Source organism: Neurospora tetraspora (genome assembly GCF_033439725.1).
Source record: "Neurospora tetraspora strain CBS 560.94 chromosome Unknown B0H65scaffold_3, whole genome shotgun sequence".
NCBI classification, from domain to species: Eukaryota; Fungi; Ascomycota; class Sordariomycetes; order Sordariales; family Sordariaceae; genus Neurospora; species Neurospora tetraspora.
The window spans coordinates 4,130,704-4,156,994 of record NW_026944385.1 but is presented as its reverse complement, the minus strand read 5'-3'; the positions used below and the strand labels follow the sequence as shown (position 1 = coordinate 4,156,994).

The 26,291-nt window shown below is 53.5% G+C and overlaps 7 protein-coding genes across 7 annotated transcripts; 4 read left to right on the top strand and 3 right to left on the bottom strand.

Annotated features, from left to right (window-relative positions):
* Positions 1-401: 401 nt before the first annotated feature.
* On the bottom strand, positions 402-4,299 carry B0H65DRAFT_423266 (uncharacterized protein; the record flags this gene model as incomplete). Its single annotated transcript, XM_062824444.1, has 3 exons — positions 402-1,964; positions 2,046-3,624; positions 3,953-4,299. 3 exons carry the CDS (start codon positions 4,297-4,299, stop codon positions 402-404), a joined length of 3,489 nt encoding a protein of 1,162 aa, XP_062683449.1.
* Positions 4,300-6,538: 2,239 nt separating this feature from the next.
* On the top strand, positions 6,539-8,304 carry B0H65DRAFT_572132 (uncharacterized protein; the record flags this gene model as incomplete). Its single annotated transcript, XM_062830500.1, has 6 exons — positions 6,539-6,912; positions 7,539-7,552; positions 7,664-7,853; positions 7,923-7,972; positions 8,028-8,158; positions 8,220-8,304. Exons 1-6 carry the CDS (start codon positions 6,882-6,884, stop codon positions 8,302-8,304), a joined length of 501 nt encoding a protein of 166 aa, XP_062683448.1. The 5' UTR covers positions 6,539-6,881.
* Positions 8,305-10,448: 2,144 nt separating this feature from the next.
* On the top strand, positions 10,449-10,915 carry B0H65DRAFT_173744 (uncharacterized protein). The gene has a single exon (XM_062821408.1). The coding sequence runs from the start codon at positions 10,570-10,572 to the stop codon at positions 10,819-10,821; it is 252 nt and encodes an 83-aa protein (XP_062683447.1). The 5' UTR covers positions 10,449-10,569; the 3' UTR covers positions 10,822-10,915.
* Positions 10,916-11,777: 862 nt separating this feature from the next.
* On the top strand, positions 11,778-15,238 carry B0H65DRAFT_173735 (uncharacterized protein). Its single transcript, XM_062821407.1, has 3 exons — positions 11,778-12,355; positions 13,346-14,439; positions 14,616-15,238. The coding sequence occupies exons 1-3, from the start codon at positions 12,163-12,165 to the stop codon at positions 15,066-15,068; spliced, it is 1,740 nt and encodes a 579-aa protein (XP_062683446.1). The 5' UTR covers positions 11,778-12,162; the 3' UTR covers positions 15,069-15,238.
* Positions 15,239-17,127: 1,889 nt separating this feature from the next.
* Positions 17,128-18,280, top strand: B0H65DRAFT_441886 (uncharacterized protein; the record flags this gene model as incomplete). Its single annotated transcript, XM_062825551.1, has 2 exons — positions 17,128-17,481; positions 18,008-18,280. 2 exons carry the CDS (start codon positions 17,128-17,130, stop codon positions 18,278-18,280), a joined length of 627 nt encoding a protein of 208 aa, XP_062683445.1.
* A 1,794-nt stretch (positions 18,281-20,074) lies between these two features.
* B0H65DRAFT_508273 (uncharacterized protein) lies at positions 20,075-21,331 on the bottom strand (the record flags this gene model as incomplete). The annotated part of the gene is made up of 1 exon (XM_062828210.1): positions 20,075-21,331. The coding sequence occupies one exon, from the start codon at positions 21,329-21,331 to the stop codon at positions 20,075-20,077; it is 1,257 nt and encodes a 418-aa protein (XP_062683444.1).
* A 1,327-nt stretch (positions 21,332-22,658) lies between these two features.
* On the bottom strand, positions 22,659-25,363 carry B0H65DRAFT_173660 (fungal-specific transcription factor domain-containing protein). The gene is made up of 2 exons (XM_062821406.1): positions 24,488-25,363; positions 22,659-24,434 (listed from the first exon to the last, which is right to left on the bottom strand). Exons 1-2 carry the CDS (start codon positions 25,167-25,169, stop codon positions 22,819-22,821), a joined length of 2,298 nt encoding a protein of 765 aa, XP_062683443.1. The 5' UTR covers positions 25,170-25,363; the 3' UTR covers positions 22,659-22,818.
* Positions 25,364-26,291: the final 928 nt, after the last annotated feature.

Genomic DNA, 26,291 nt, shown 5'->3' with positions numbered 1-26,291 from the left:
CTGCACCACCCCGAGTCCCGACACCATCCCGGCAGGCAGGCTCCCAGACATAAGCGAATAAGGTAGGTACTATCCTCAGAGGCCCTGACTGCACTCGACGACATCCCTTGGCCGCCTCCACATCCAGCTTCAACGACATGTCATTGATGTCAACACTCCAACCAAGGAGCCAAGCAACCAAGCAAGCAACGTCAAGCTCCCGTCCGAGTTCACCAAGTGCAACAAACGCAATGTTTTTTTTGTGTATTCATGTTCTTTGATTGTTTCATGTCTTCCATCAGCAAAAGTAAATATTGAAAAGGCGTGTATACTCGGACATGGGCTCTCGTGTGAACCCAGAAATGCATTGTCTGCATGTCTTGAGGTCTTATGTATGCCTCCGGATGGCTTTGGTTTATCCGTTAATCCTCTCTCTTCTTGCCAAACAGGTTAGCCGGAGACTTCTTCTTATTCAACTTTCGTCGCTGTGATCCCGCCTGATTCGCTGCATCGTTGTCATCTTCGGTAGGGATTGGAGGCACCGGAATAGAAGGGAGCGGCGGTACAGGAGGAATATCCGGCAGGCGAGGGGGACCATCTCTGGTGGAGACGGGACTCAAGCTGGTGGTTGTCGAGAAGGAAGAGGAGGCTTCTCGGCGAAGATTGCCCCGGGATTTCGTCCTCAGCCTGCTGAAGGCGTTCCTCATCCTCCCCATCGCGGAAGGCTCATCCTCAGTGTCTGAGCTCCAATGTGACCTGGGCTCTTCTTCTGGTTCGTTGCTTGATCTCTCGGCCTCTGCGTCGTCTCTCACGGTCACAAGAGCAGGGCCTCTCTCGCGCATCTCGACAGCCAGTTGAGGTTGCGGTCGAGGTTGAGGTGGAGGTTGAGGCTGGCTAGACCTCGCGCTCGACCCCGAACCACGTGAACTACGGCCACGGCCACGACCACGACCACCAGAACCAGAAGCAAAGGAAGGACTGGAAAAGCCCGGCGTCATCGGGGTTGGCGAACTCATCATCGCCGGCGAGGTTGGAGAGCCAACGAAAGTTGAAGACCCGCTGAGTTGGCGGGAGCCGCTGCCCCTGCCAGAGCTCGTGGGAGGCGAAGTGATGTCGGGAGTCGAACCAGAAATGGTGGATGGGCCAAACGTACCCAACGTCTGCGTCCTCAAACGAAGGCCAGGGCGCAGGACCGCTCGCTGGTCCTGGTACCCGTCTCGAGTCCGCGAGAGAATTTGTCGAAGCTCTGCATCCAGATCATCCTCGTCGCCAGTCGGGGCACCCATCGGCCTGGGCGCTGACACTGCTCGCGTGCCAAAACGAGAGTTGCCGCCGAGGGCACCACCGATGCGAGGGAGGGCCTGAGTGACGGAGCGGGCAAAACCACGAGGAGGCGAACTAACTGGCACGGGCGGCGGAGGAGGAATGGCTTGGGTCACCGACCGCGGAAGACCACGGCCGAGCCCGGCACCAGAGCTGCTCACACCAGGAGAGGCCACGCCAGAAGAGACCGTACCAGGAGGAATCGCACCACCCGGACCGGAGACCACAGAACCGGCTCCCGAAGACATGGCCATCGCAACATGAGGAGGGCGAGGGAGAACACCAACGGTAACGGAAGAGACGAGACCACCATCACCAGACGTAGAGGCTGCACCAGGCCTCTGCGTGCTTGAACCACCGTCAGGACGCAAACCTAAACCCATCGGCGGGCGGGGGAAGACATAAAGGGCAGGGCGTGCGGGCTGCGGCTGGGGGCGTGGGCTGGTGATGACTGGAGAGCCTCGTCTCACTGCTGGCGCACGACGAAGGGGTAGCGGCTCAAGGTCCGCGAGCAATGGCGGCAGTGTGGTGGTCAACCCGTGTGCCGGGTCTTCCACGAGAGAGCCCGGGATAGTCGGACTCTCCTCCCGCGAGGGCACACTTTCGCCAAAGTCGTTGACTATGGCGCTGTTGTCGATGGCGAAGCCAGCTTCCTCGACACACTAGGTCAAGGAGAAGCTGCTGTCGTCCATCTGGGCTTCGTCGTGGTCCAGATCGTTGGTGTCGGCGTTGGCGGGGAGAACCTCCTCCTGTTCCTCACCCGGGGCCGGGCGAGCTGTCCTTTCCGAATCGGCAGAGGATGGCGTCGGGGAAGAAGCCAGCCGAAGCCGAACCTCCTCACCCAACATGTGGGGAACCATCCCCCAGCGTCTTCGGTCGCTCTGGACGAAGGTGATGTCGGCCGCCACGAGAGTTGTGTCATCACTACCCCGGAAGTGGGCAGGTGACTCCTCTCTGTGGCGCTGGGCGACACCAGTGTCATAATCGCCGCGAGGCAAAAACGACCCATCGTCCGAGGCGATAAAGGACCGGTCAGCTGTTCCCGGTGAAGAAGAGGACATGGACGAGGCGACAGCCACGGAAGAAGCAGGTGGCACCGGCGAGCTGTCGCGGATAGTGGACAAGCTCGGGGCATAAAGCCGGGGGCGGCTACCACCATGATGCGACTCCCTGCTGTCGGAGTCCTCGTAGTCGCTCTCCTCCACATCTCCCTCGTACTCCACGTCGCCACCAACCTCTCCTGCTTGTACCTGGGTGCCCAACGGCACGGTGCTTTGCCCCGGAATGGGCGGAAGCGGCCTGTTGGGCGGTGGGGGGCCAGGACGGGCGGCAAATCTTCCGGTGTAGAGGGGTAAACCCACCCTACTACCAGCTGGGACTACCGATGGGGAGAGGTTGGCGGGAAGAGGAGGGACAGGTGGAATGTCCTCGACAACGGACCCGCTCAAGCCAGTAACCGCCGGCAAGCTGAGCGGGGCGAAATCCGGAGTCGTCCGAGGGGAGTTGAGGCCGTGGGAACAGCCTTGGGCTCGCTCGGCCTTGATCCTGCGCTTTTCACTGAGGCTCATGGCCGTCAGGCGCGCCGGGTCCAGGCGAGGAACAGGAGGGGGAAGTGGTCTGGAAGCGGTGGCCTCGGGGGGCCGCTCGCCAGCCACGGTCGTCGTGCTTCGGCTACGGGTGCCAACCGCAGCGTCAGCCCCAAAGTTCTGTCCGCCCGCCGTAGTCGTACGAATACGGACCGGACCGGGCATGCTATCCAGTTGGGATCCTGGAGGTGTAGCAACAGAGGAAACCGCTCGCTGGAGTTCGTCAGCGACCTTGTCATCGGCCGCCGACTCCCTCGCAACGAGTCCACCGGTGGGATCAGTCTTCGCCCTACTTTCGTAGGACACCTCGACCGTCGCAGCAGGGGCTGCCTTCACCCGCGGGACGTCTTCGGTCGCCTTGTCATCGGCAACCTGGCCCAACACGGATTCGTCGGCAACGCGAGCATGGGTCTCCATCATCCCTCGGACTCCCTCCTCGGCATTGACCCGAGCTCCAAAGGAGCTCGAGTCGCCGACTCGGGCGAAGGACGAAACAGCCGCCTTGCGGCGGTGTCCCGGACCCCAAGCAGACTGGTGACCCGAAGGCCCCCGGCGCTGCTGGGGCTGCTGCTCCTGCTGCTGAGTGGGAGCAAGGGCTGTGGCGGGGCCCTGCATGGAGGTCTGGAGAGAGGAAGAAGGGGACAGTCCGGAAACAACCTCCTCCAAGTGTTGTTCCTGGTCTTCTTCATCATCCACCCCGAAGAAGCTATCGAGAGCCGCATTGGTCGTCTCGTGCCTGTTGACAGAGAAAGGAAATCGTTAGTTGTCTTGTTCAAATACTCAAAAAACGCTGGTGCCTCGCTTGAAGGCAAACGAATACGATTGTCGTCCCAAGTCCCCCTGTGTACTACCACGGGAAACACTGGACACGACAACATTCAAACGACTACCCTGCCCTTCCCAAGAGATATCATCCTGCTCCCTAGGAGACGCGGACTCATCATCTTCGTCAATGGCGGATAGGTCAGGGGCACTCGCCATTCTAGCCTTGCTAGACCGCGAATGTTCATGTCGGGAAAAAAAAAAGAGTCACCGGCGAATTCACTAGAATTCCGTGCACTTACAAAGTATCAGGAAGCGATGCATCCGAAGATGCATCCTTCCCGCTATCAGCACCCTCGATGTTGCCATCATCGAGGGGCTCTTCCGGGACCGGTTCCAAGAAGCCCGAAGGCGAGGAGACCAGCTGCCCGGGTCGGGTCCTGGTGGTGCCTGCGCGGGCGCGGAGGCGGACGGGTACCGGAATGCGGCTGCTGCTTCTGCTGCCGTCGTCGCGTGTGGCGTTGCCGGAGCTGCCAACACGGGGGCGGACGGGAGGAGTGCTGCTGCTGGTGCCGTCGTCGGGCGAGCGCGAGGCGAGGGGAGAGGAGGAGGAGGAGAAAGAAGAGGAAGAAGAGCGGGACGAAGACATCTTCTTGACTGAGATAGCTACTTGCTATCTGTTAGCGACTTGAAGAGACGATGAAGAAGTTGAAATGCCCAGCTACGATGGAGACAAGACAACCGAAAGAAAAGGCAGTAGAGGTATTACTTACGAAAAGCCGAGGGGAGGGTGGTGACCGGTAATCGGTCACTTTGGTCTGAGAGCGACAGGATGAGTTAGTGGCTGGGGATCAAGGCAGAAAGAAGGCATAAGTGCCAAGGTGATGAAGATGATGACGGTGATGGTGGCCACAGGTGTAAGCCGGATTGTGACCTTCACCACGATATTGCCCAGGTCTGGCCACGTTATGTGGCTGCGATCAACTTTGAGAACCTCAAGGTTGACCACATCGCAGGGTTGATTAAATCCAACCTCAAGGTTTAGAACAGGTTGTAACCAACCAAGGGAAAGGAAAGGACCAAAACCTACGGGGGAAAAAAGCTTGAAATCTGGCCAACGAAGTTGGCAACGCGAAAAATCTTGAGCTTGGGTACGTTCTGCGAAGGTAGCGTGGTGGTTAGCTCAGGGTCCTGGTTCAAGATTGTTTGGAGTCGTGATTGGCACAGGTTGAAACCAACCATGAGGGGAGAGGAAAGACCAAAACGTACGTGGTAAAAAGTTGCTTGAAAGCTGGGCAACAGCAACGGGAAGAGATCTTGAGCTTGGTACGACTGCGACGATTATATGGTTAGCTCAAGGTCTTGCTTCAAGTTTGATTCATGTTGGAGTCGCATTTCGAGTGAGATCTGGAGTCAGGATTTCTTTTGTTGAAGTGCGAACGCGAAGTAATCCCCAAGCGATCACGACACTCCCAGCATAGGAGGGGAGGACCTGCTTTCTTGGAGTGCGCAGCTGGTTTTGTCGCGATGCCTTGGAAGAGTGTCCGAGGTAAGTAGTGAGGTGATTTGGAGGGGTAAAAATCAAAGGAAGTGAAGTTCAAGTTGTGAGATTGAGATACTTGCGCTTGAAGCTTGTGAGGTTGAACTCAATGTCTTCTAGTCCTTCGCGATCGAGTCACTCGACTGTCTCACTTCGCGGGGCTCACGGGTGAGGGTCAAAGGATGGGTTTACCTGACTGAGTCGCCGTGGCGACGAGGGGTGAAGATGTGTGAAAGGGAAGAAAAGGCAAAGAAGGGAACGCGCGCTTGATGGTTATACCTTTGGAGACGATAGAAGTCTTCTTGGTTGAGGGCAGGATTGATGATGGTGAACTGGGCACTAGGTACTTAACTCGACGCGGGGGTAGCTTTTGCTGATGGTGTTGTGGACAAGAAGGAGTTCAAGCGAGTGCGAGCGGAAGGGTTTAAAGGCTTAGGAGGGAGCAAGGCGGGAGGCTGGGTGGGGCACGGTCCTTTGGGGGGACCTGGACTGAGAGTTCGGACGACACCAGACTGGGCTTTTGTTGAGCAAGTTTGTTTCCTTCACTTGGGACGGACGCTTGCGAGGCTGGAGAACGAAAGTCAAGACGATATGAGGCTGATCTTGCCGTACTCACCTTTTCCGTGGGCGACTTGCTCTACAAGCAGCTGAGGATTTCGGAGCAAAGGAGTGAGAGCTGAGATATGGCGAGGCTGGTCTTGCTACAAACGATATCTTTCGTCTCGTCCACCCGAGTCACTCGAAAGGTTCAGGTCTTGCTCGGCTGGGTGAAGGCTAGACGGCTAAGGTATCCAGATGAACTTCCTGTTGTGCTTCCAAATCATACTGCGAGATACGGCGACTGAATCCACCGACAGCACCTCGTTCATCCGAGATATCATACAGGTATGGCTTGCTCCTTTTCCCAAAGCTCCCTTCCCCGAGGTGTACTTCTATGCCATATCGTTTATTGACTTTGACAGAGGTATAGCGTACATCTTTTTGCAGCTTTCCACGCTGGAACTGACACAGCCAAGCTCCTTTTGTCTTTCTGTGACTGCTTCCGTAGAGGTACCTTTACAAGACTGCGTGAGGAGCATATAGAGTGGAAGGCACACGTTTCCTGTTGTATTCGTAGGGCTGGATGGAAATTTGGTGATGGATCGAAGGGCCTGGTCAGTTAGAAGCATTGGCCAGACAACGAATCCACCTTCTTTACCAGACGAAGGCGGTAGTGTTGAACTCAAAGGACCCACCTTCACACGGCAGGGCAGGCAGAGGGCTGGGGGTGATCGGTCAGTTGGGTGGCTTCAGAGTTACACTTGCTGTCAGGGGTCCGTTCTTTCGACCTGTTACAGGTTGGTCTTAGCGTCTTTGCGGGAGCTGGGCATCTTTTCCATCTGAGCGGATGGTGATTTGCGTCAGAGGTATTAATCTCGTAAAGTGCGGAACTTGATGTAACGGAAGGATACCTATGCTTTTGCCTCAGATAATGGGGAGTCGACTGCTCCAACGACGTTGGTACTCGAGGACAAAGTGTTTTTGGGCATGGTCAGTACAGTAGAAGGCTTAAACACTCTTGCTTTTTACACCCAGAAAACCACTTCAGGTACATGTATTCGGTGTTCTCCTTCTTTGTGTTCTTGTTGCCTTGAAGTGAAACTCGTCGGGTCAGCAGTCGGTGGCGTGGAATCAAAAGCTCGCCTAGAACCATGGGGGCCTCCTACATGCAAGCCCTGCTTGGTGAGTATGGGACAGGGAATATACCACTCTGTAATACTCGCAAGTAACATCCTTCACGTGGTCAGGATACCGAAGTGAACATCTGCTGATTTCCACGAAGTAACGTCCGTGCTTCCAGTCCGCAAGTAGCGGGGCTGAGAGTATCGAGCAAGGCTCCTCTCACTGCGTTCTCTCATTTTTCTTTCTCACCCCTCTTTCTTTTCACACAATTTTTTTCTCGCCCCTCTTTCTTTTTCCTCCACGACGTACCTTCGTCAAACAAGGTCCCCCTCACTACCAAACAACACCTCATCCCCTTCATCTTTGCCTTTCTGCCTGCTGCCCTCTCGACCCGAACGATCCTTTTGCGAAGATTGGAGCCGACGCCGCAGCATTTGAGCGAAACTTGTCACAGACATGCCCTTGCCTGCGCCTCATCTTCCACCGAGTAAAATCCAAACGTCCAACTTCCAGGGACGAGACAGCAGCTTAATACCAATTGAGGAGCAAACACCCTGTTGCCCAGGGAACATCACAACAAGAGGTACACTTTGCGAGATCGATATAACTCCCATCCCCCTCCGTGGCCCCCTCATCGCGACAATCCTCAAGTCGTGCTCTAAAACAGAGCGCGAACACAAAGGAAGCTCAGCTGCTCAAGGTGCGTCTTCTGTCTTGCCTGCTATTTTCCACGCAGGGTACTAAACCCCAACCTGGTCACAGCATCAACCCTACATTCCCTCCTCGAGTGGGACTCCCACTCTATCACTAGGCCCTGTCCCTCGGCCAGTCCTCCGGCGCTGAGTGCTACAAGTGCGGCGAGGTCGGCCACATTGCCCGCAACTGCTCCAAGGGCGGTGCGCCGCCAGGTCGTCCTCTCAAAATCACATCACCACTCACCTCAGATACTCGTCTAAAGCAACGTGACAAGAGGCAGTCACGCGCTCCATGGACGGCCAGGAGTAAGTTCCCATCTTGAAGATTTAATAGCACTGAGCAGACACTGACACGCACCCAAAAATAGGTTCGAGGACGCAGAGTCGGTGTCGACAAGGCCTCTGACCGACCGCGCCGGCCAGGAGTAGGTTCGCCCTCAATCTGGAAGATCAGCATCGAGCGGACGCTGACACTTGAAGGCACCTCTACACTCTCTTCTACCACCCTTCCGTGCGGGAACCGTGGCTCGTCAACCAGTATATCCCGGCTCCTTCCACGCCGACGCAGAGTTCGTGTCGACAAGGCCTCTGACCAACCGCGCCGGCCAGGAGTAAGTTCGCCCTCCATCTGAAAGATCAGCATCGAGCGTACGCTGACACTCCAAACTACAGGTTCGACGGACGCAGAGTTCGCGTCGACAAGGCCTCTGACCGACATTACTGGGAATCTGGGGATCGAGAAAACCGTACAGGATAAATAACCGTGACAGAACGGCAACATCCGTACACCTCAAAATAACCGTACACCTCAGAGAAACCGTTCAGCTTAGAATAACCGTTGCAGGCGGATTCCGCATCGCTCCCGCAGAACCCCTTGAAGAGGGAACCCGGAAGTGGTCTCCCTAGCATTCCCCCGCAGCCCGAAGCTCCCAACGGAAACGCATCGGCGTCCAAGTATCCTGGATGGAATCTGAGAACCAGAACGACCAGGCTGTCACTATCAAGAAACAGATAGCCGTCCTGCGTCGTTTCGACAAGAAAGTCGAGTCAGTCGACCAGGACATCAGGGCACTGTTGTTGCTCTCTCAAAGAGCCACAAGAAGAAGCCGAAACATTGTCCTGGGTGCTGGCCAGCACTCTAAAGCCAAAAAGCATGCCAGCACCCAGGACAATCATCCGTCTCCACCAAAGAAATCGAAGAAGCAGGTGATGGTGGTTTCGTCCCAACTCTCGGGACTGGAGGCGTGGGAGGACCATCCGATTTTAAGTGTGTACCTACCTGTATCTAGGTAGACATAAAAGTTAGATGAAATAGGAGATCAACCTCACCTCAACACTGCGCTTATCCTGCGTGACAGCATTGAGTACGGTACCTTCTTTCATGTCAATCTCGTGGCATTTCCCAGAACCTTGTAGGTACCTAAGGTAAGGTATTCAGTCACCCCCAGGGCATGTTTGGTGATAGGCAACATGAACCTTAAGAGGTCAAGATTGGACCATTCACCATAGCACTGTGCAACGTCCCAACACAATTGTCCACAACCTTGGATATTCGCCGGCAGATGAACCTGAATGCCTTCACTGCTTCCCCCTTCACCATCGACTGATCAAGATATTGTGCCTTCCCACTTCCACATTTAAATCCCATCCAGTACGCCCAGCAGGTTACCTTAACCTTCCTGTCCATGTCCGAAACACCACCGGCCACTTCCCACCTTAGAGGTAGCCGACAGGGAATAGCCTACCCCCCAGTACCTCTATCATATCACTCTTTTAACTTCTCAATGTATGTTCGTCCTATCATTACTTCGTACCACCATCACCACTTACTTACTCTATCTCTAGTATACCTCCTTGAAGCCAACCAAAATGGCCGGGGTGGCAGGGGCATCCAGGGCCCAGGGGCCCTCCCCCGAGGCGACTGCTGCTGTACAGAAAGTACAGAAAGTACAGGAGGTTGAGAAGGTTGAGAAGGTTGAGAAGGTTGAGAAGGTCGAGAAAGGTAAGGACATAATTACACCACTGCCAATAATAATAGGAAGGCCAATCTGACAAAGTCCAAAGCCGCCGCCAGCCCCAAAGCGGCCATCACCAAAGTCACCAGCTCCACCGAAATCGCCAAAAAGAAGCTCAAGCATATCCTTTCGAGCCGTGCGCTCCAGATCATCAAGAGGACGATGATTTTGGAAGCCCAGAAGAAGGAGGCGCAGGAGGGCGAGGCGCAAGAGGGCGAGAAGGACAAGGAAACCACCTCGGACCGTTTGGACGGACATGCAAAGATGTGTGAAAGGCTGTGATGACGTCTCCAGCTGTTAGCAAAGTGGTGGAGTATGGAAGCCGAATTATGGAAGGTAATGGATGGGGACTTAGTGCTCGAGCGCTTGCTGGTGAGCAAGAAAGGGAAAGGCAAAGGTAACTTGAGAACACTGTCGGGGAATGTAATCCGCTCACGGTTATGGCAGTGCGGCTTTGATGCCATAACTTGATAACTTTTGTGACTCAGTAAAAAAATGCTCAACGCCGAAGATACAAAGGCTGGATTTGTTCTCGAGCCGGAAAGGTATCAGACAGTCGTGTAGAGCAGCTGTTGAACTTTCCATCTGTTGTCGTAGAGCCGAGTAGTTGTGTTAGGTACAAAGGAACCACGAACGAGTTACCATCTTTGTCTGTCTTCAACAAATCACGCCTCCAATTCCCGAGGGTACTGGCTGTGGCTATATATCTGGTCTGGTGTTCTGAGCTCTCGGGCTGGTGATATATGGGTGCCGACGGCAACGCCATATCCCTCCGCTATCATTGCTTGATCCGTAGCTGCAGGAGGGGCTGGTAGATTGCTCGTAAAGAGCGTTGGTTCCTTCCGCTATGCCTTGCCCCCGTTATTCCATCCATCGAGCGAGTCTTCGAACGCCTTTTGTCCTTCGTGGTGGGCATTAGATCATTGCGCTGTGATCGGACGCGTGGACATCGCTATCCTAATACTGTGAATAGCGGGGAACTTGGCCATGCCCTATCCTCGTCGACTATGCTGTTTGACCTGTTCTTGTTTTTGTGGCTGGTTGGTTGCCGAGGACGCCGATGTCAATGTCGAGGGCAGAATCTGGGTTACTCGGGTTGCTTCAAGTCTGGTATTGTATCCGCCGGTTATGTCCTAGATCTCCACGGGGTTGTTGACAGCACCGCTTCCGAGGAAAATGCGTTGCTTCATGATTTTAGAGGGGGCGAGGTGACCGCACTACCATCTGGAAAGTGTAGCCCATCGTGGGAGTTGCTGTGAACAGGTTTGCTTGGACTGAATTACGGTAGTTCGCTGCGTGTAGTTCCAAGGGGTATAATCGAAGGTAGGAGACTGATCGTTACTGGACCATGGCTGTTAGCGTTTGGCCGAGCTCCATGAGAGATTCTGCTTCCCCCTCATCAAGGTCTTGACACGACTTGCACCGCGTATAGATATCTTGGACTTGGACTAGAGACCGGGGTTGGCGGGGTGCAAAGTTCGGGTCTGGGCGCGATCGTATTCGTGTCTCTGGAGGTTTACGAGGTGCCGGTTGGAACGGGTGTGATAACCATGCCGCAGGTCGAGGCCTGAAAAGACAACAATAGCCCCAGTCAAAGGAGAAGGGAGACATTTTGACGACTGAGGTGGGTTACGCTTCGAGTCTCGTCGCGCAGAGAAGTAGTCGGTGGCAAAAGGCGTGGTGGGTTGCGACATCCGTTCTAGGCAAGATACGGGCAGGTAGTGAGAGGTCTCGTCGAGGGTAGAGCTTTCGGAAAATATAAACTTGAACGTGTCCTGTTGAAAAAAAAAAAAAAAAAAAAAACCACTTGATTTGGACCAGTTCTGCAGATGGTGCATCGCCCGTACCTTCCTCATGTCCGGAGTTGGGAGCCTTTAGTGCATTGCATGACAGCCACCTCAAGCCCGGTCATGTCCGGGGACACTTTTAATTCACGGACTTAATATTTCTTCATTCCGCATTTCAACTTCATTTTAGCTTTTAACAGCCAATGGACCTCTCCCCGATCTGATATATCTGTCTTCTCTTTTCATGTTGTTTTTCCATGACTGAGTGATTCCGGTGCTCGACGTCGACGAGGAATTGATACTGGTCTTCCCATTTGCTTGGCATGATCTTGGCAGCTGGCAGACAACTGCCAAAATCCAGGTACATTTTTGCGCAAGAAGGAACCCGACCCAGGGGCAGTTCCAAGCGAACAAGGCCAAGCAGTTGTTTTAATAATGGAACGTCGTCACTGCTTCAGCTGCAGTGACACACAGACAGACCCAAGCGATCGGGGGATAGCGTATGCCAAGGCGGGCCAGGCCCAGAAACCAAGCCGTCGCACCTTGATTCCCTCCCTTTGTCAACATCTCTCTTCTGCACCTGCAAGACACTTCATCAACGTCCGACTACACGCAGCGGCATATTTCCTTTTCTGGCCTTTGTTCGAGATCCAACTTATCCACTCTTTGCACGACATTATCTCCTCTTCTCCTCCTTCATTCTCTTGCTCTATTCTTCCCTTCCCGTCATTCGCTTTTCCTAACCACCCCTTTTTTTCCTCATTTCATTTTCCAACATATTTCTAGACTTTCAGACTTCTAGACGTCATCATCATGGCATCCAGGATACCGACGGCCTGGCGTATCGGAGCCGGCAAGTCCACCACTACCGGCTGTCTCAACTTCAACCATGTCACCAAGTCCACACCCGCATGGCCCCCGAGGTTGAGGCTGGGATCTTCAGGGACAGCCCCTCTGGCGAGAAGCTTATTCCATCGTCAACAGCACCAGCAGCGCAGATCTTTCGGTGGGTTCAACTTTCTCTTTTTCTCGTGTGTCATCCTGCCATTTGTCCACCACCCGGTCTTTGTTGCATTTCATGGACGGTCAAGCATTGTTCAAGCATTGGCATCCCCACTTCGTTTCCCCTCCCAACACTTGTTGTTGGTTGACTTTGCTGCATGGAAGGAAAAAAAAGTCGTCGGTTAAGAAAAAAGATTCGAGCTTGGCTTGTGTTTGTGGCCCAGTTGGCCCGGCCCACTGCCACGTTGTTTATCTCCATGTCAGCCTCGAACCCCGGATTATCATGGCTTGGCTTGGTAAGGGGGTGGATTCGCAATGTAAACACTTGCGACCCAGGCTTTCTAAGGATGGATTTGACCATGATCTTTGTCCGTATTCGGGGTCGAGGATCTGAACGGTGTCGAGGGTTGTCCATGGCAAGTGTCATATCGAGTAGGGGTATCATGCGGTATGCCTTCGTCTTCGAACTCGGCCACGTACCAGAAGGACTCACGAAAGTCGGCTTGGTTTATGCAGGGTCCAAGACTTGCTGGTACATGCAGTCTGCAAGGCCCTTTGGGGTCATCAAGGTGCTTGCAGAGACTGTGCCTTGGACCCCGGAGCCTCGAGGTGCTTTATGGTACATCGGCCCGAACCGGCTTTGTCGCCTTGTGTTATCCTCGGTGGCTTTTGCCCAGTACACATCCACCGTCACGAACCACTCGCTCAACGGTCATGAACAAAGGCGCAAATCCTCTTCTTCCCGAACTGCTACTAGGTGTCATTTCCCCTGAAAGTCCTCCGTGGAGAAGAGACCGAGACAAACTCCTTCATCAGCAAGCGACGATTTTGATCACATCCTCCTAAACACTTCTCTCAAGCCTCTTTCCCTGGCCAGACTGCCCAACCCATTCCAATCCATAATGTACCTCCATCCTGCCGTCCAACATGTCATTTTTCAGAGCTATTCTGCCCAAGATACAATATTACCCAAGAAAAAACTAACCCTCCCCAGCTCACACCACCACCCGCCATAAATCCGACGATGAAAGCCACCACTGCCCACCACACGACAACCCGTCGATCCTGGTCAAGATGCTCGAAGCAGCGGCCACCTCCTTCGCCTCCATACTCGTTCTCGGCGCCGGCTTCAGCATCGCCGCCTACGCCTACCACAAGAGCTACAAGCACCATGTCTTAAAGAAAATGGCCAACGCCTTCGAGCCCGGTGACCCCGTCCTCGACCTCGCCGCCATCGGCAAGAACATTCCGCTCTCCAAGACCGCCGCTGCCACACACTGGATCGGGCGACCCGAGCAAGACATCGTCGACGATATCGTCGCCGGCCACGAGGTCGGGCACTACCACCTGTTCATCGGCGAGAAGGGCACAGGCAAAAGCAGCATGCTATTGGAAGCCATGCGCAAGATCGACGGTGACGGCGTGGCCATGTTCGAGGCGCACGCCGACCTAGAGATCTTCCGCATTCGCCTGGGCAAGGCGCTCGACTACGAGTTTCACGAGGATTACATCGGCAGCTACTTCAGCGAGCGCGGCCCGCGCGACACCACGGCGCTGTTGGATATCGAGCGCGCGCTGAACAAGCTGGAGAAGGTGGCGCTCAAGCGGCGGGCAAAGATCGGGAGGCCGCTGGTTGTCATCATCAACCAGATGCACCTGATCCGCGACGACGAGGATGGCAAGGACCTGATCGAGCTGCTCCAGCAGAGGGCGGAGCAGTGGGCCGCGAGCAACTTGGTTACCATGGTGTTCAACAGCGACGATTACTGGGTCTATGAGAGGCTGAAGCAGCTGGCGACACGCATGGAGGTGCTCTCGATTACAGACCTGCCCAAGAATCTGGCGACGGCAGCGCTGAGGAATTATCGCCACCGGTACTTTGGAGAGGACTTGAGCAACGAGACGCTGGAGCAGATTTACGATCGCGTGGGCGGACGGCTGAACTTCTTGAACAGGGTCGCCAAGAGCAATGATATGCTGGCGACGTGTGATGAGATTAAACAGGTGGAAAAGACGTGGTTCTTGAATCAGTGCTGGATTCTGGGAGAGGAGATGGATGATGATGTGATGGATCAGCAGAAGTGGGCGGTAAGTTGCTTTTCTCCTGCCCCTTTACTCTAACGGCTTCTATCTTACACCCTATTCCCTCCCCTTACCTCCCTCCGCTGCCTTACCCTTCCCGTTCGCAGCCTCAGCCTTCTTCCCCATTTCTCCTCCCTTCTCATCTTTCCACCAAAAACTAACGCTTCCGCCCCCTCCCACAGGCAGCAGCAGTAGTCCTCGCCACCGCCCTCGTCGACAAAGAATCCGTCATGGAAGCCGCCGGCTCCTCCACCTACGACCCTGTCGTCGGGCACGTCCTGCCCAGCTACGCCCTGCACGAGGCCCAGCAGATCATGACCCGCGCCGACTTTGTGCGCGCCCTCGACCGCCTCAACCTGTTCTCCATCACCAAGGACGCCCAGGTGCGCGCCAGCTCCGTGCCAATGCACCTCGCCTTTCGGGAGATAGTCGCCCAACCGGGCTTCCGTGAACACCTCCAGGCCACGATTGACAGGATTGCTGCTATCGAGAGCTTGGGACGTACCAGGGAGCTGGTGGCGAAGGATTTGGTGCTTGGTGGACATTATGAGATTAGGAGGTCGGAGAAGGGGAAGGGGGTTGATGTGAAGTTGGTGATGCCGGAGCCGGAGGAGGAGGGGGAGAAGGAGGAGTAAGTCGCTTTCCTGGACTTTAGTTTGGGGCAACTTAGATCGCCATAATTCCTCCTTCTAAGTCTATAAGCGAAGGCGTAGGAAGTGGTTTTGGTGGCCCTGGGGAGGGGACCACAAGGATGAACAAGATGGGGTCTACTTTGGCAGCACAGGGCAGGCATGAGGAAAGGAGTCAAGGCCGGGAAGATAAAAAACGTTTAAGTTTGCTTTGGTTCGTTTCAGAAAAGAGCCACGACGAGATGGGGACTGGACTTGACGCAAGAAAAGGACCAGGAATCTGAAGCGTTAGGCGAGGGTATTCGTTCTCCGGCAGCATTATCCAAACAGGGAGGCGCATCGGAAAATGGCGAGGGGCAGACTGGAAGCTAAACTGGAAATCCCTATACCTCTACGCAACACCAGCATCACGCTGGCTCGTACCAAGGCGAGCCGCCACACACACTCACTTACTACTTCATACGTTTTCTCATTTTTGTTTTTATATCATGTACATGTACATCCTTTCCAGTCTTCGCAAGTTTGGTTTGGCGTTTAGGAGGACTGATTAGAGGTAGGTACTCATCCACAACTACACACTCTCTCTTTCCTTCATTTTCCCCCGTCTCTTTGGTTTTCTTTCAAAATTTCCTTCTCGTTATGTGTTAGATACCTCTATCCGTTGTCAAATACGTTATTTCCAAGGCTAGCAATTTGTGTATGTACACGGCCTCTAGCATTGAACTACAAGGTACCTCTGTAGATGTAGAAGAATTGCAGTGATTTCAACCATCCAGTCTCTCAGCTGCAAATCCTCACACACAAGTATGTACTCAACATACCACCATAATGCAAGAGGCCCTAATACAAATCAATTTGGAGGGACTATGTAGGGAGAGGTAGAGGTGCCGCTAACTAATACAGTTGTTCTGTTTGTTCGGCTACCACAGCACGACTGCCACATATACATGTAAGGTACGTGTAGGCTCTGAAAAGTCACATCTCGATCTACCTCTACGGTACATCGACTCGTATTGCTCGCTCACCAGAGATAAGTTTCGTGTAACAGAAGATAGCTGCCTAGTACCGTGTCCTCCCCTCTCGCTTTTTCTTTCTTCCCGACCTGTTGGAAGTCCGTGCCCTTGCCGCGCACTCACTGCCCCAGCTTCCGTCAACAGCACTCCTCGTGCCTTCCAACTTGAGAAAGTATTCTTAGGTAGGTTGCCCTCGTTTCTTTTAGGGTTTTCCCCTCCACCCTTTTCGTCAGGCGCCCACAAAATCAGGACCTTTTCTTCCCCCCTCGTCGCCTTTCCACCCTCGCCACTTCCTCTCTATTTTACCTCACCAGTATCTCCGTTCTCTCCCACAAGAGTTCACCACAAGAGTCTTACTTTCCTCACTCCATCCACGGAATCCTTCTCTACTTCCCACGCAGTCATCTTCACTCTCATCCTCATCACGAGAGTCATACCTTGCTCACGCCACTCTCGCGTTCACTCAACGTTTGCTCGCTTTCACGCAAATATTGCAAACCATCAAGCAGAGTAAGGTGATAGCCACGTCAGCGACGACCACACACTTTCACACACATCCACACAGCTCGTGAGTAACTTTCCTTCTTTTTTAAAACACCCTCAACCCCCTGTCTCGCGTGTTCTATATCTTCGCGAGGCACCGCATCTACCGCCGCGCGTCTCTTTTACCCCGTCGTATAGTATATACCTTTTGTCGCAATGTCTCACCTCGTCGTCAAGAGACGTACATGTTTCTGACACGCGAAATTGACATCACAGTACTTCGCGTCCTTCCAGACCATCAAGCAGAGTGAGGTGATTGCAAAGTCATCGACAGCGACACCAAAATATAAGTAACTTCCCCCTCATAAAACACCCTCAGCTCGTGCCTGTCTTGCGCTCGACATGTTTGCGAGAAGCACATTCACGTTCCATACTTTCCATACTATCGTATATATATCACTTCTCAATGAATCTCACCTTACCCTCAATATGCCACGCTTCTGACACTCAAAACATCACAGTTCCTGCATCATTCATCGCTCGGTCAACAGTTCCAAGTTTGTCAAAAAATGGACAGGTTGACCCAGAAGGAGCTCGACTGTCTCCTCGCGCTCCGCGAGATGAAACTCGCTGGTCAAAGTCAAACCGCGACGGCTCCAGGTACCGACAACCACGCCGACCAAGGTGATAGCAACCAACCCCACCACATGGCAGATAAAGAAGCCATCCAACCCATAGCTCACCAGGGGGATCACGACCGCAGCCAGCCTGGCAGCAACACCAGCTCGACCCCGTCTGCTGCTACGTCCCAGACCAAGACCAAAGCCACCAAGACCGAATCCAACCAGGTCAAATGGAAAGTACCCCAGTGGATCATCGACGAACAAAACTCTACTGCGGATTTCTTCCTCCGCATGTACGAGGTAAATCTCTTTCAACAATCCAAAAAGCGCCTTTGCCCCACTTGCCGTCGACCGCGGTACAAAGGACGGGACCGTTCCGGAGAGGAGGAGGAGGAGGCAGAGGAGGAGGAAGGGTTGAATGGTCGGGATTGTTATGGGTCATGGCAGATGTATTTGTGGTGGTGGATCAACTTTGGGTCTGATGAAGACGACTGGGAGTAGGGGCGTTCACGGTCTTTGACCCAACTCGCGACATGGGTACCTCTATCGTACGTATCACGCTTCCGCTCATTGTATCCATTCCGACCAGTTACTAATCTTGTTTTTCAGGTTGCCAAGCAGAACCCAGAGTATCGCATCGTCTCTTACGATGAGCAGAAGACTGGGGCTCGACACTATAGTAGCGACCTGGCTGTTCTTGTCCTTTGCCCGAGGCGGCGACTCGATTGAGCTTTTTTGGGGCTCGGGTCAGTGCTGCGGAGGGAGTCCGAGGGATGATGAGGACCCATGCTCGACTGGAGTTGCCGATGAATCCGTTTTGGGCCAGGTTGCCCTTCCCACACCCAAAGTAACCTCACAACAAAGCAAGGGGCGAATCTCCCGTCTGCGGCCGAGGTCGTCGTCGTCGTGTGCCCCCCTCACGGCATCCAGCTCTGACCAAAAGAAGGCGTTTGTTTGGTACCTTCCTTTGATCACTCCGGGCGATGAGTCCGACGAGGACGATGAGAACGAGGAGGAGCGTCTCAATGAGATGATTGGTGCCGATGCTCCCAAGTGTTTCCAGCTGTTACTGTATGATAAGGATAACACTAACTTTTAATACAGTCCGACCACAAACGAGGAACTTGCTGCTTGGATCGCTGAGCGTAGGGCTAACTTCCCATCAAAGGCCAAAATTGAAGCCAAGAGAGCTGCTGGCCCACCGATGGACTCGTTGCGAGGGAGTTGGCGGCCGGTGCGATGACAAGGTTGCTGACGAACTCCAGCGAGCAGTTTCCTCTGTTGCTACACCTCCAGGATCCCAACTGGATAGCATACCTAGCATGCCCGGTCCGGTCCGTGTTGCGAGATCGAGATTCGTCCATTACCGTCACCCGTCCATGATCCCAGGGAACGCCTACCTCTACCACGCAGGTATCCGTTTCTCCTTCGTGCAGCTCCAAACTGAACATCCAAGCCATGGCTTACAACTACGGCCCGCCTATGTCCCCCGCCGGGACCGGCGCCGCCCAACAACCCGCCTGCTGGCTACCCCGCCACCTATGGCCAGTCCCCTTATCAGCAGCAGCAGCCACAGCCGGCTGCTCCCCAGCGCGGCGGTTATAGTGGACGAGGCCGTGGTTCTACCCACGTAAAGGAAGCAACTGTTAGTAGAACTTCCCTAACTTAAAGGGGCTCAGATCGTGGCGGTTATCACTCGTCATCTTAATGATTTGGACAAACACTACACATCGCAGAAGCACCAAAATGCACTCAATGGTACCTTATTGTCCCCAACAAGGTAGAAAGTGAAAATAACGTGAAGGTGTCACTTACCGCCGGGTTGTCGTGGCGGTTATCACTCGTCGTCGCATTCCTATGCATATGGCCAACAACCCTCATCGTACGGACAACAGCCGCCCCCGGCAAGCCCATACCCTCCTCACCAGCCACAGCCCGGAGGGAGTCCGAGGGATGATGGAGACCCATGCTCGCGTTGCCAACGGATCCGTGTTGGGCCAGGTTGCCGATGACAAGGCGACAATGGGTATCTGGGCAGCATGGCTTTGTGGCGGCTTGCTTGCTCACTAAAGTGCCAAAAATGCAACAAGCAACCGAGCCAAAGCCATGCTGCCCTGTCCGATACCTGCTCTAAGCGGGTGGTTACCGACCGGAAAAGCATGAGTTGGTTTGGGCGTGGGGGTTTGATAGATTAGAGGTACCTTCTAGGGAATGGGGGAAGTCGAAGTAAGCCGGGCGAGTGGTCGTAAGAATAAACCGAACATGGACAGTCCAATACCGCTCTCTTTGGTTATTATAGAGTAGCTAGGTATCCATTGAGAACAATCTGGGGCATGTGCCCTCAAGAGCGACATAGAGCTCTCACTGAAGACGGAGCATCCCATACCTCAAAAGACAGGATTTAGGTAGAAGACGCAATAAAATGTCACACAGTTCTGGAAAACCAGTGGGTAGATGATGATCATGATGATGATGTTTGATCCCGGCCAGATGCAGTGAGCTTTGCAAAACTTGAAAAAACTGGAGGGCATGCAGGTACCGGTACTGGTCACCTTCACGATGCATACAGCAGGCACGTAGGCAGTAAGGTACCTTACCTCCTTCCACCCACGTTGAATTTACCGTTCTCCTCCTCGATGTTTAATGAAGAACCCCAGAAGTGGTGAAGTTGCTAGCTGTTTGGCTGGCCAAAGGAGGCACATCCAGACCAGCACCTTCCCGCATTTCTTCCATCTTCCCATCTTTCCCAATCACTATCACTGTTCGATACCCCCCATCGCTCTTTTCCCATTTTCCATTTTCCATTTTCCATTTCCCATTTCCCCATCCTCACACCTCTCCCCTTCCCCATTTCCCCATCCTTCCCCATGTGCATTCCACCTTCCCCCCTCACTTACTCCTCCCCCTCCCAAAACACCGCATCCCAACTCTCATCCTTCTTCCCTGGTTCCCCCTCTCCCCCTTTCACACAAGGCAAACAAGCCATGCCGACATCACCGACCAGACAAGGCGCGTTGAGCTGGCGATAACGCAGGTAGGAACCCCAGCATGCTCGACCCATGCGCATAGATGGGTCGGCGTAGTGGTAGGGGTGGATGTGGAGGCACCAGTATGTTCCTGTTCCGAGGCCTGTGGCTGCTGTTGCTGGGTGGGCTTCTGGGCGAGTAGTGGAGGGGGAGGAGGAAGAGGTATCCGGGAACGTGGAATTGATTGCTTGGTGGGTGGTCGTAAATCGGAATGCCGGTTTCCAGATACATTGTCCCTGACACCCAGTAGTCAGGTTGGTTGATTTGCAGATTGGATCTTCTTCCACTACCACTACCGTAGCCTCCGCTTCGGTGGTCCATGTCATGTCCGCCCCTAACTGACCTTTTTTTGGCTTGTCTCGAGTGACGTTCTCTTGCTCTTGTGCTGTGCTTTGTTCCCACCTCCTGGCTGCTGGTTCCTCTGTTTCTGCGGCTCTTCCCAGTCTCGATCCAGATCCAGTCGTCGGCTGAGCGGGAGCCAAAGAACACCCCCCACAACCCACCACTACTCCCACCCCCGTCGCCAAAAAGATGCCCGTCGGCCCCCCAGCAGGGTGGACAACCCATGTATTCTCCGTCGTTACCACGAAGCTCGTTACTGTTGTTTCTTCCTCTTTCCCTTCTTCCTCGCCATCCTCCTCCATGTCCCCTTCCCCCTTTAACCCCGTGCCCCTGCCCTCCAAATACCGCCTCCTCTCAACCCAAGTAACGCTACTAACCACCTCCTCCAAGACTGTCGTCGACCATGGTGACGACCATGTTAAACCAAGATCATTCCCCAAAGAAGGAAAAGCAGGCCAAGGCTCATAAGTGGTAACCGTCATGGTAGTAATAAGAGACAAAATGTGCGGAGAGATGTGCAAGACGGGAGAGACGGTTGTTAGAGTTGTTGAGGAGATCTTGGTTACTGTGTAAGTAGTCGCTGTCGTAGTTGGTGTTGGTGACGGTGGTATTTGTGTTGGCGTTGGTGCAGCATGTGCATTAGGGGGGATATCCGCGGCGACGGTAAAGGTGGGGATGGCATGGACGGGTGAGGCGAAGAGGATTGCTGTTATTGTTACGAGGATGTTGATGATGGAGAGATACCGCTGGCGGATATGGCGATGTTGTTGTTTGTGAGGCATCATGATGATGTTTGGTTTTCAAGTGTTTGAACGGAAGTGTCTTGGTCAAACTTGTGGGTCGAAAGGAGAGAATAAGGTACCTTTATGGATCTGTCGAGAAGGTTTCCATTTCATACCTCTACATAGGAAGGAAGTGAGCGTTAGTTACAGTAGCAGTTGAAGCGATTAAACCCGAACGTTCAAAAGTTGTAGCGAACCCTGGAGAGTATCATTCCGCTTTCCTGGAAATGGTCTGTCATGTTGGGTACGCCCCGTTGTGTCACCCTTCTTATCCTATTTAACCGGAGGATAATTGACCACCTTATTACTATCATCGTCATCTGAGGTGTGAACTTAATCAGGCCGAAGATAGCCAGATGTTCTCGTAATTTTACCTACTCTTGCGATAATGTTATTGCATTGCTGACAGCCAGCTTTTCCTCCAGCCCAGATCAACGTTGAACCCGATCGCATCGAAATATAGGGGAGTCCTCTATGACCAAGCAGAACAGGGCAGTGGCGAGAATTGACACTTGTTCATGGGAAAGAGGGAAAAGGTTATTGATCCAACGAGAGAAGACCATCATTTTATTCATTTCGTGTCACCATATTGTGACGTGACGCATCTCAAGTCAGCGAGTGTTTCCCATCTTGTGCCCATTCCCGTGCCCATGCACATGCCAATCCTCAAGTGGGGCCCCTTCCTTTGCAAATACTTCCTAGAACACCTTCCCATAGCGCTTTAAATATACCAGCGAGCGTAAATATCCAAGAAACGATAAAACCTGTGGCACCCGCCACTCGACCATGGCCAAATGTTTTTAAAAGTCAAATCCTAACGAGAGAACGCCATTCCATATGTCTCTTGACCACATTTTCCCCTATGCTCTTTGACCCCATCCTCTTACCCCAAAGCCCCTATGATCCGATGCCCCTGTACCTTCAGCCAAATCAAACTCCTAACCGTCTTCCGTTGTCTCTCCTTTACCCCCCGTCCCCTTGAATGCTTTTTTATGTTTTGTGCTTCCCCTTGTACCCAGCTCCTCTGTCTTCTGGGGAGGCTGTTCTGTTTCTGTGTATCCGTCTGCTTAGATGTAGTGCAAGTGTATGCTTGTAATTTCCTGATCCAACCAAGTTTCGCCATCGCCCTTGCATACATGTTAGTAATTCCCTTACAACACCTTTCCATGCCATCTTTCTGAAGTACCAAATTGCCATGAACGAGAAATCGGATGTAAGAAGCCAAAAAATGCCCTATTCACTCCACGCTTAAGCGAATGACAAAAGGAAAATACATGACCCAGTATCCTGAATTCCGTAACACCAACCGACATGATAAGAGCTGAAATAGGGGGGGAAAATTCAAAGAAAAAAGACGATGAAAACGAGGACAATCCGAAAGGAATCAAGCGGCATGTGGTTTGTTAGTATATGAAAGCAAGATCTTAGCAACCTTGCTGCCTGAACCATGAGTCTTGGGAATCCAACTCTCGTACGACCCAAAGGGTTTAAGCAGGGATAAAATCCAAGCCCAAGCCCTGAGCAATACGAGGCCAGTCCCATACTGCCGCCCAATCACCACTCTCCATGAGCTGCCACACATGCTCCAAAACTTCCAAGGTGCGGTCGGCGTTTCTAAGGCCAGTGTATCCCTTGACAGTTCTGACAGCAGCCCGAACCCGATCCTGGTGGGTAGGCGTGAAGCATGCCGTACCGATTATAAAGCATGGGAGGAGGAGCAGGGTTTGACACGGGTCGCTAGGCTTGAAAGATTCCATGATGCCCAAAGACTCCTCGACAGCCAGGGTGATCCGCGGGTCATGCTGGAGTGGCTTGCGAGAGGGTGGCGGCGACTCGGCTCGCAAACATGAAGTGGTGCTTAGGAGAGGGACGGAGCCCATTCCATAGTCTGTACCCTCCAACTTGGGCGACGAAGTGCAGCTTGTTGATGCTGACATGGGCGGCGTAGTAACCCCAGGTGCAGCGGTTCGACTATGGCAGGCATTGGACAGGGTAGAAAACGGCAGGACAGATGACTTTGTTGGAGGCAAAGGAGCCGAAGGAGACGGCGGGTAGACGGACCGGACAAGGTAGATCCACATCATGTGCTTGTAGAGAAGTCCTACCCGGTCACGATGGTCTCCCCGGGGCCAGTGAGGGGTCCAGTCCTTGATAGCTGCATCGATCTCGGCCGCCCGATAAAGGCTGACGTAGTCAACAACTGGATCGACTTGAGTGACAATATTGTGCCGGATGGTGTTTCGTATCATGGTAATTTGAGGAAGGTACTCCAAGAGCCCATCGGCAACACCAAGGAGCCGGGGAGGGTGGATAGCTGGTGTGTGGTTGGCATCGTTGGGAACCGCACGGTGGTGAAGAGTTGAAACGGAATGAATCAGCTCATCAGCAAAGATATGGTACTGGAAGAACTCGGCAATGAACGAGAAGAAAGCCGAGTCTTCGGGCGGCGAGCTTGAAATGAGACTCTTGTATGCCGAGAGATGGAGCCGGTGCTCACCGCGCGGGTTGCCCTCAGCCAATGCCTCGAGGAGGAAGCAAAGCATCTGGCCGTAACGAGCAGATACGCGGAGTTTGTCTTGAGGGTTCATTGCATCGCTGACTTCCACGTCCTCGTAAAACTTTTGCCTGGCTTGATCGTGGTGATACACAGACCGTTCGTGGAGCTTGTGGGCCGATGTCGATGGGTTGTTCTTGAGGATATTGAGACCGTAGGGTGTGTCATAGTCGATATGTTTGCTGGCCAACGAAAGGATGGAGTGCATGAGGCCTTGATGCTTGACTGCAATTGGCACCATCATGTCCTTGAAGGCATTCTTGTGTTCTCCCTCAACGGTCAACACCGTGCTAAGATGCTCGTTATAATGCTTCCAGAAGATCCTATCCTCGACCGTCTCGAGCCCGTGGAACAGTGGCTGCATTGTAATAGACGGCAAACTGTGGGACTTGAGGCGTTCTGCATGCATGGGCATGTTAGACTGTCCTACCACGAGTGTATTCCCAGGGCTGCTGTGCTTACCCTCCTCGGCCCTCTCTCTGCCACTCTTCCAGATCTGTTTCTCGGGGTAACCCTCACAAACCACTGCATTCTTTTCGCAGTTCATGCCTATACGGTATTAGAACGGAACGACAGCTGATTGGGATTGAACGTCTACTTACACCGTGGCTTTGCCTCGTCACACTTCTTCTTGCGCTTCCGACAAGTGAGGCAGCCTGTCTTGGATCGGCCCTTTGTGACCTTGTTCGCAGGGACAACCGGCGCAATTGGGTGCTTGCGGGGCCGACCTCGGGGTCGCTTCGCCTTTGGCTGATCTAGCATCGAACCGTCACTGTTTGGAAGTGCATCTGTTGGAGCCTCCTTGATATGGTCCATGCAGAAGTCGTCATCGTCCAATGGCTCCAGTTTTGGCAATGGCAGCATGTTATCGTCCGAGTCCGGGTCCCACGACAGCTCATGGTGGTGACCGTGGCCGTGGCCAGCACTGCCATGGTGACTGTCGAGTCCCATCTCCCAGTGCCCGCTAGAAGATAGAGAAGCCGTCGAGTGGGTCAAATCAGGCGAGGCCGAGGCAGAAGCGGAGGAGGAAGAAGAGCAACAAGAATTTCCTGATTGATCAGTGCCATGATAGGACGCGTCCATGCCATTGCTGATGGGTGAAAGCTGGCCAGTCTGAGCAAAGCTCATGGCCGAAGACATTGACGCAGAAGTTGAGGTTGACGAAAGCGAGGTGAACCAAGACGATGATTGAGGAAGACCCTGGATATCATCCGAATCCATGCTGTGGCTATCCGACCAGGCAAGGTCTCCGTCATCCGACGCGGCAGGAAGTGAAGAGTCCATAACTCGTCACTAACGAGACCATACCAAAGGGGTGAAAACAAGGGTGGGAGGTACTTGGAGGGTGGGAGGCGCCCCCAATGCTTTAAGCAGTTGCTGGAGACGAATGGCGTGAAACAAGGCTAGCCGATGAGCGGGTAGCCAAGAAAGGCCGAGATGATGAGGTGTGGAAGGGGGGGCTGAAGTGACAAAGTAGAGACCTTGTGGCCCGGCACTAGTCAACCTGGCCTTGAGCAAGATGGTCGATCAGTACACTGTCCGGAAATATTTCATGAAATGGGAAGGTCATGCATACAAGTTCAGCGTATCTCTACACAGTCAGAAATCGAGAAAGGAGGGGAATGGGGAGACGCCTCGGACCGGCGAGAAACAGTTGGTGGTGTAGATCAACGGCAGCGGGTCGATCTTGACCTGTCTTTCATACGTGTTGGTCCTTTGGAAACCGAAAACGAAAAGGGTCAGAGGGAGAGGTAATAAGGTGAGGCTAGATGACGGTGAGGAGAACGAGTAGGAGGGAGGGAATTCGTCTTGATCTGTCGACAAGGGGGTTGAAGATGTGTGTGACTGGTGATGAGAGACACTGGGGACATGAAGAACAGGGGGAGGCAAAAAGTGGTGGAGAGGGGGACGTCCTTATTTGCTTCCGATTCGACTTGTCGTGGTGCGCTGCAATGTACGGATCGGGTGGGTGTGGACAGATGTGGGTGTTTATCACTACCACCACCTCCTCCTTCAAGCTCTGATCCAACCGAAGAGACCCATGTCTTGTCTCCCAGTTGGTTGCCAATGCGCGGCCCTATTCCAGTCTGCCATTTGTGTAACCTCACCATCGTCCTAATCTCTGGGGAAGGGTTGAAGCGTAGCACTCGGCTTCTCCACAGTCTGGTGGTCTTGAGGCTATCTCTTTGATGTCCGACTTGGAGCACTTCAGCCTCAGAGCCCAAGCCAAGCAAGGGAATCCCTTTAACTGTGCTCTAGGCAGGCATCATAGAAAAAAAGAGAGATGGCCATGTGAGCCATGCCTACCTCCAGGTACACTAGTTAGCTCTAGTGCCATCTTGATCTTGGATAGCTTCCATGCTTTCGTCTAGTGTGGTGTTTTAGATCGCTTGACTTGGTAACGTA

What these genes read in the sequence shown, in the direction of transcription:
- B0H65DRAFT_173744 (XM_062821408.1), top strand. Translation starts at nt 10,570, where the DNA reads ATGCTGTTTGACCTGTTCTTGTTTTTGTGGCTGGTTGGTTGCCGAGGA.
- B0H65DRAFT_173735 (XM_062821407.1), top strand. Translation starts at nt 12,163, where the DNA reads ATGGCATCCAGGATACCGACGGCCTGGCGTATCGGAGCCGGCAAGTCC. An exon ending in CCAGCAGCGCAGATCTTTCG is followed by an intron (nt 12,356 to 13,345) that starts GTGGGTTCAACT and finishes AACCCTCCCCAG; the next exon opens with CTCACACCACCACCCGCCAT. An exon ending in TGGATCAGCAGAAGTGGGCG is followed by an intron (nt 14,440 to 14,615) that starts GTAAGTTGCTTT and finishes CCCCTCCCACAG; the next exon opens with GCAGCAGCAGTAGTCCTCGC.
- B0H65DRAFT_173660 (XM_062821406.1), bottom strand. Translation starts at nt 25,169, where the DNA reads ATGGACTCTTCACTTCCTGCCGCGTCGGATGACGGAGACCTTGCCTGG. An exon ending in TGACGAGGCAAAGCCACGGT is followed by an intron (nt 24,435 to 24,487) that starts GTAAGTAGACGT and finishes AATACCGTATAG; the next exon opens with GCATGAACTGCGAAAAGAAT.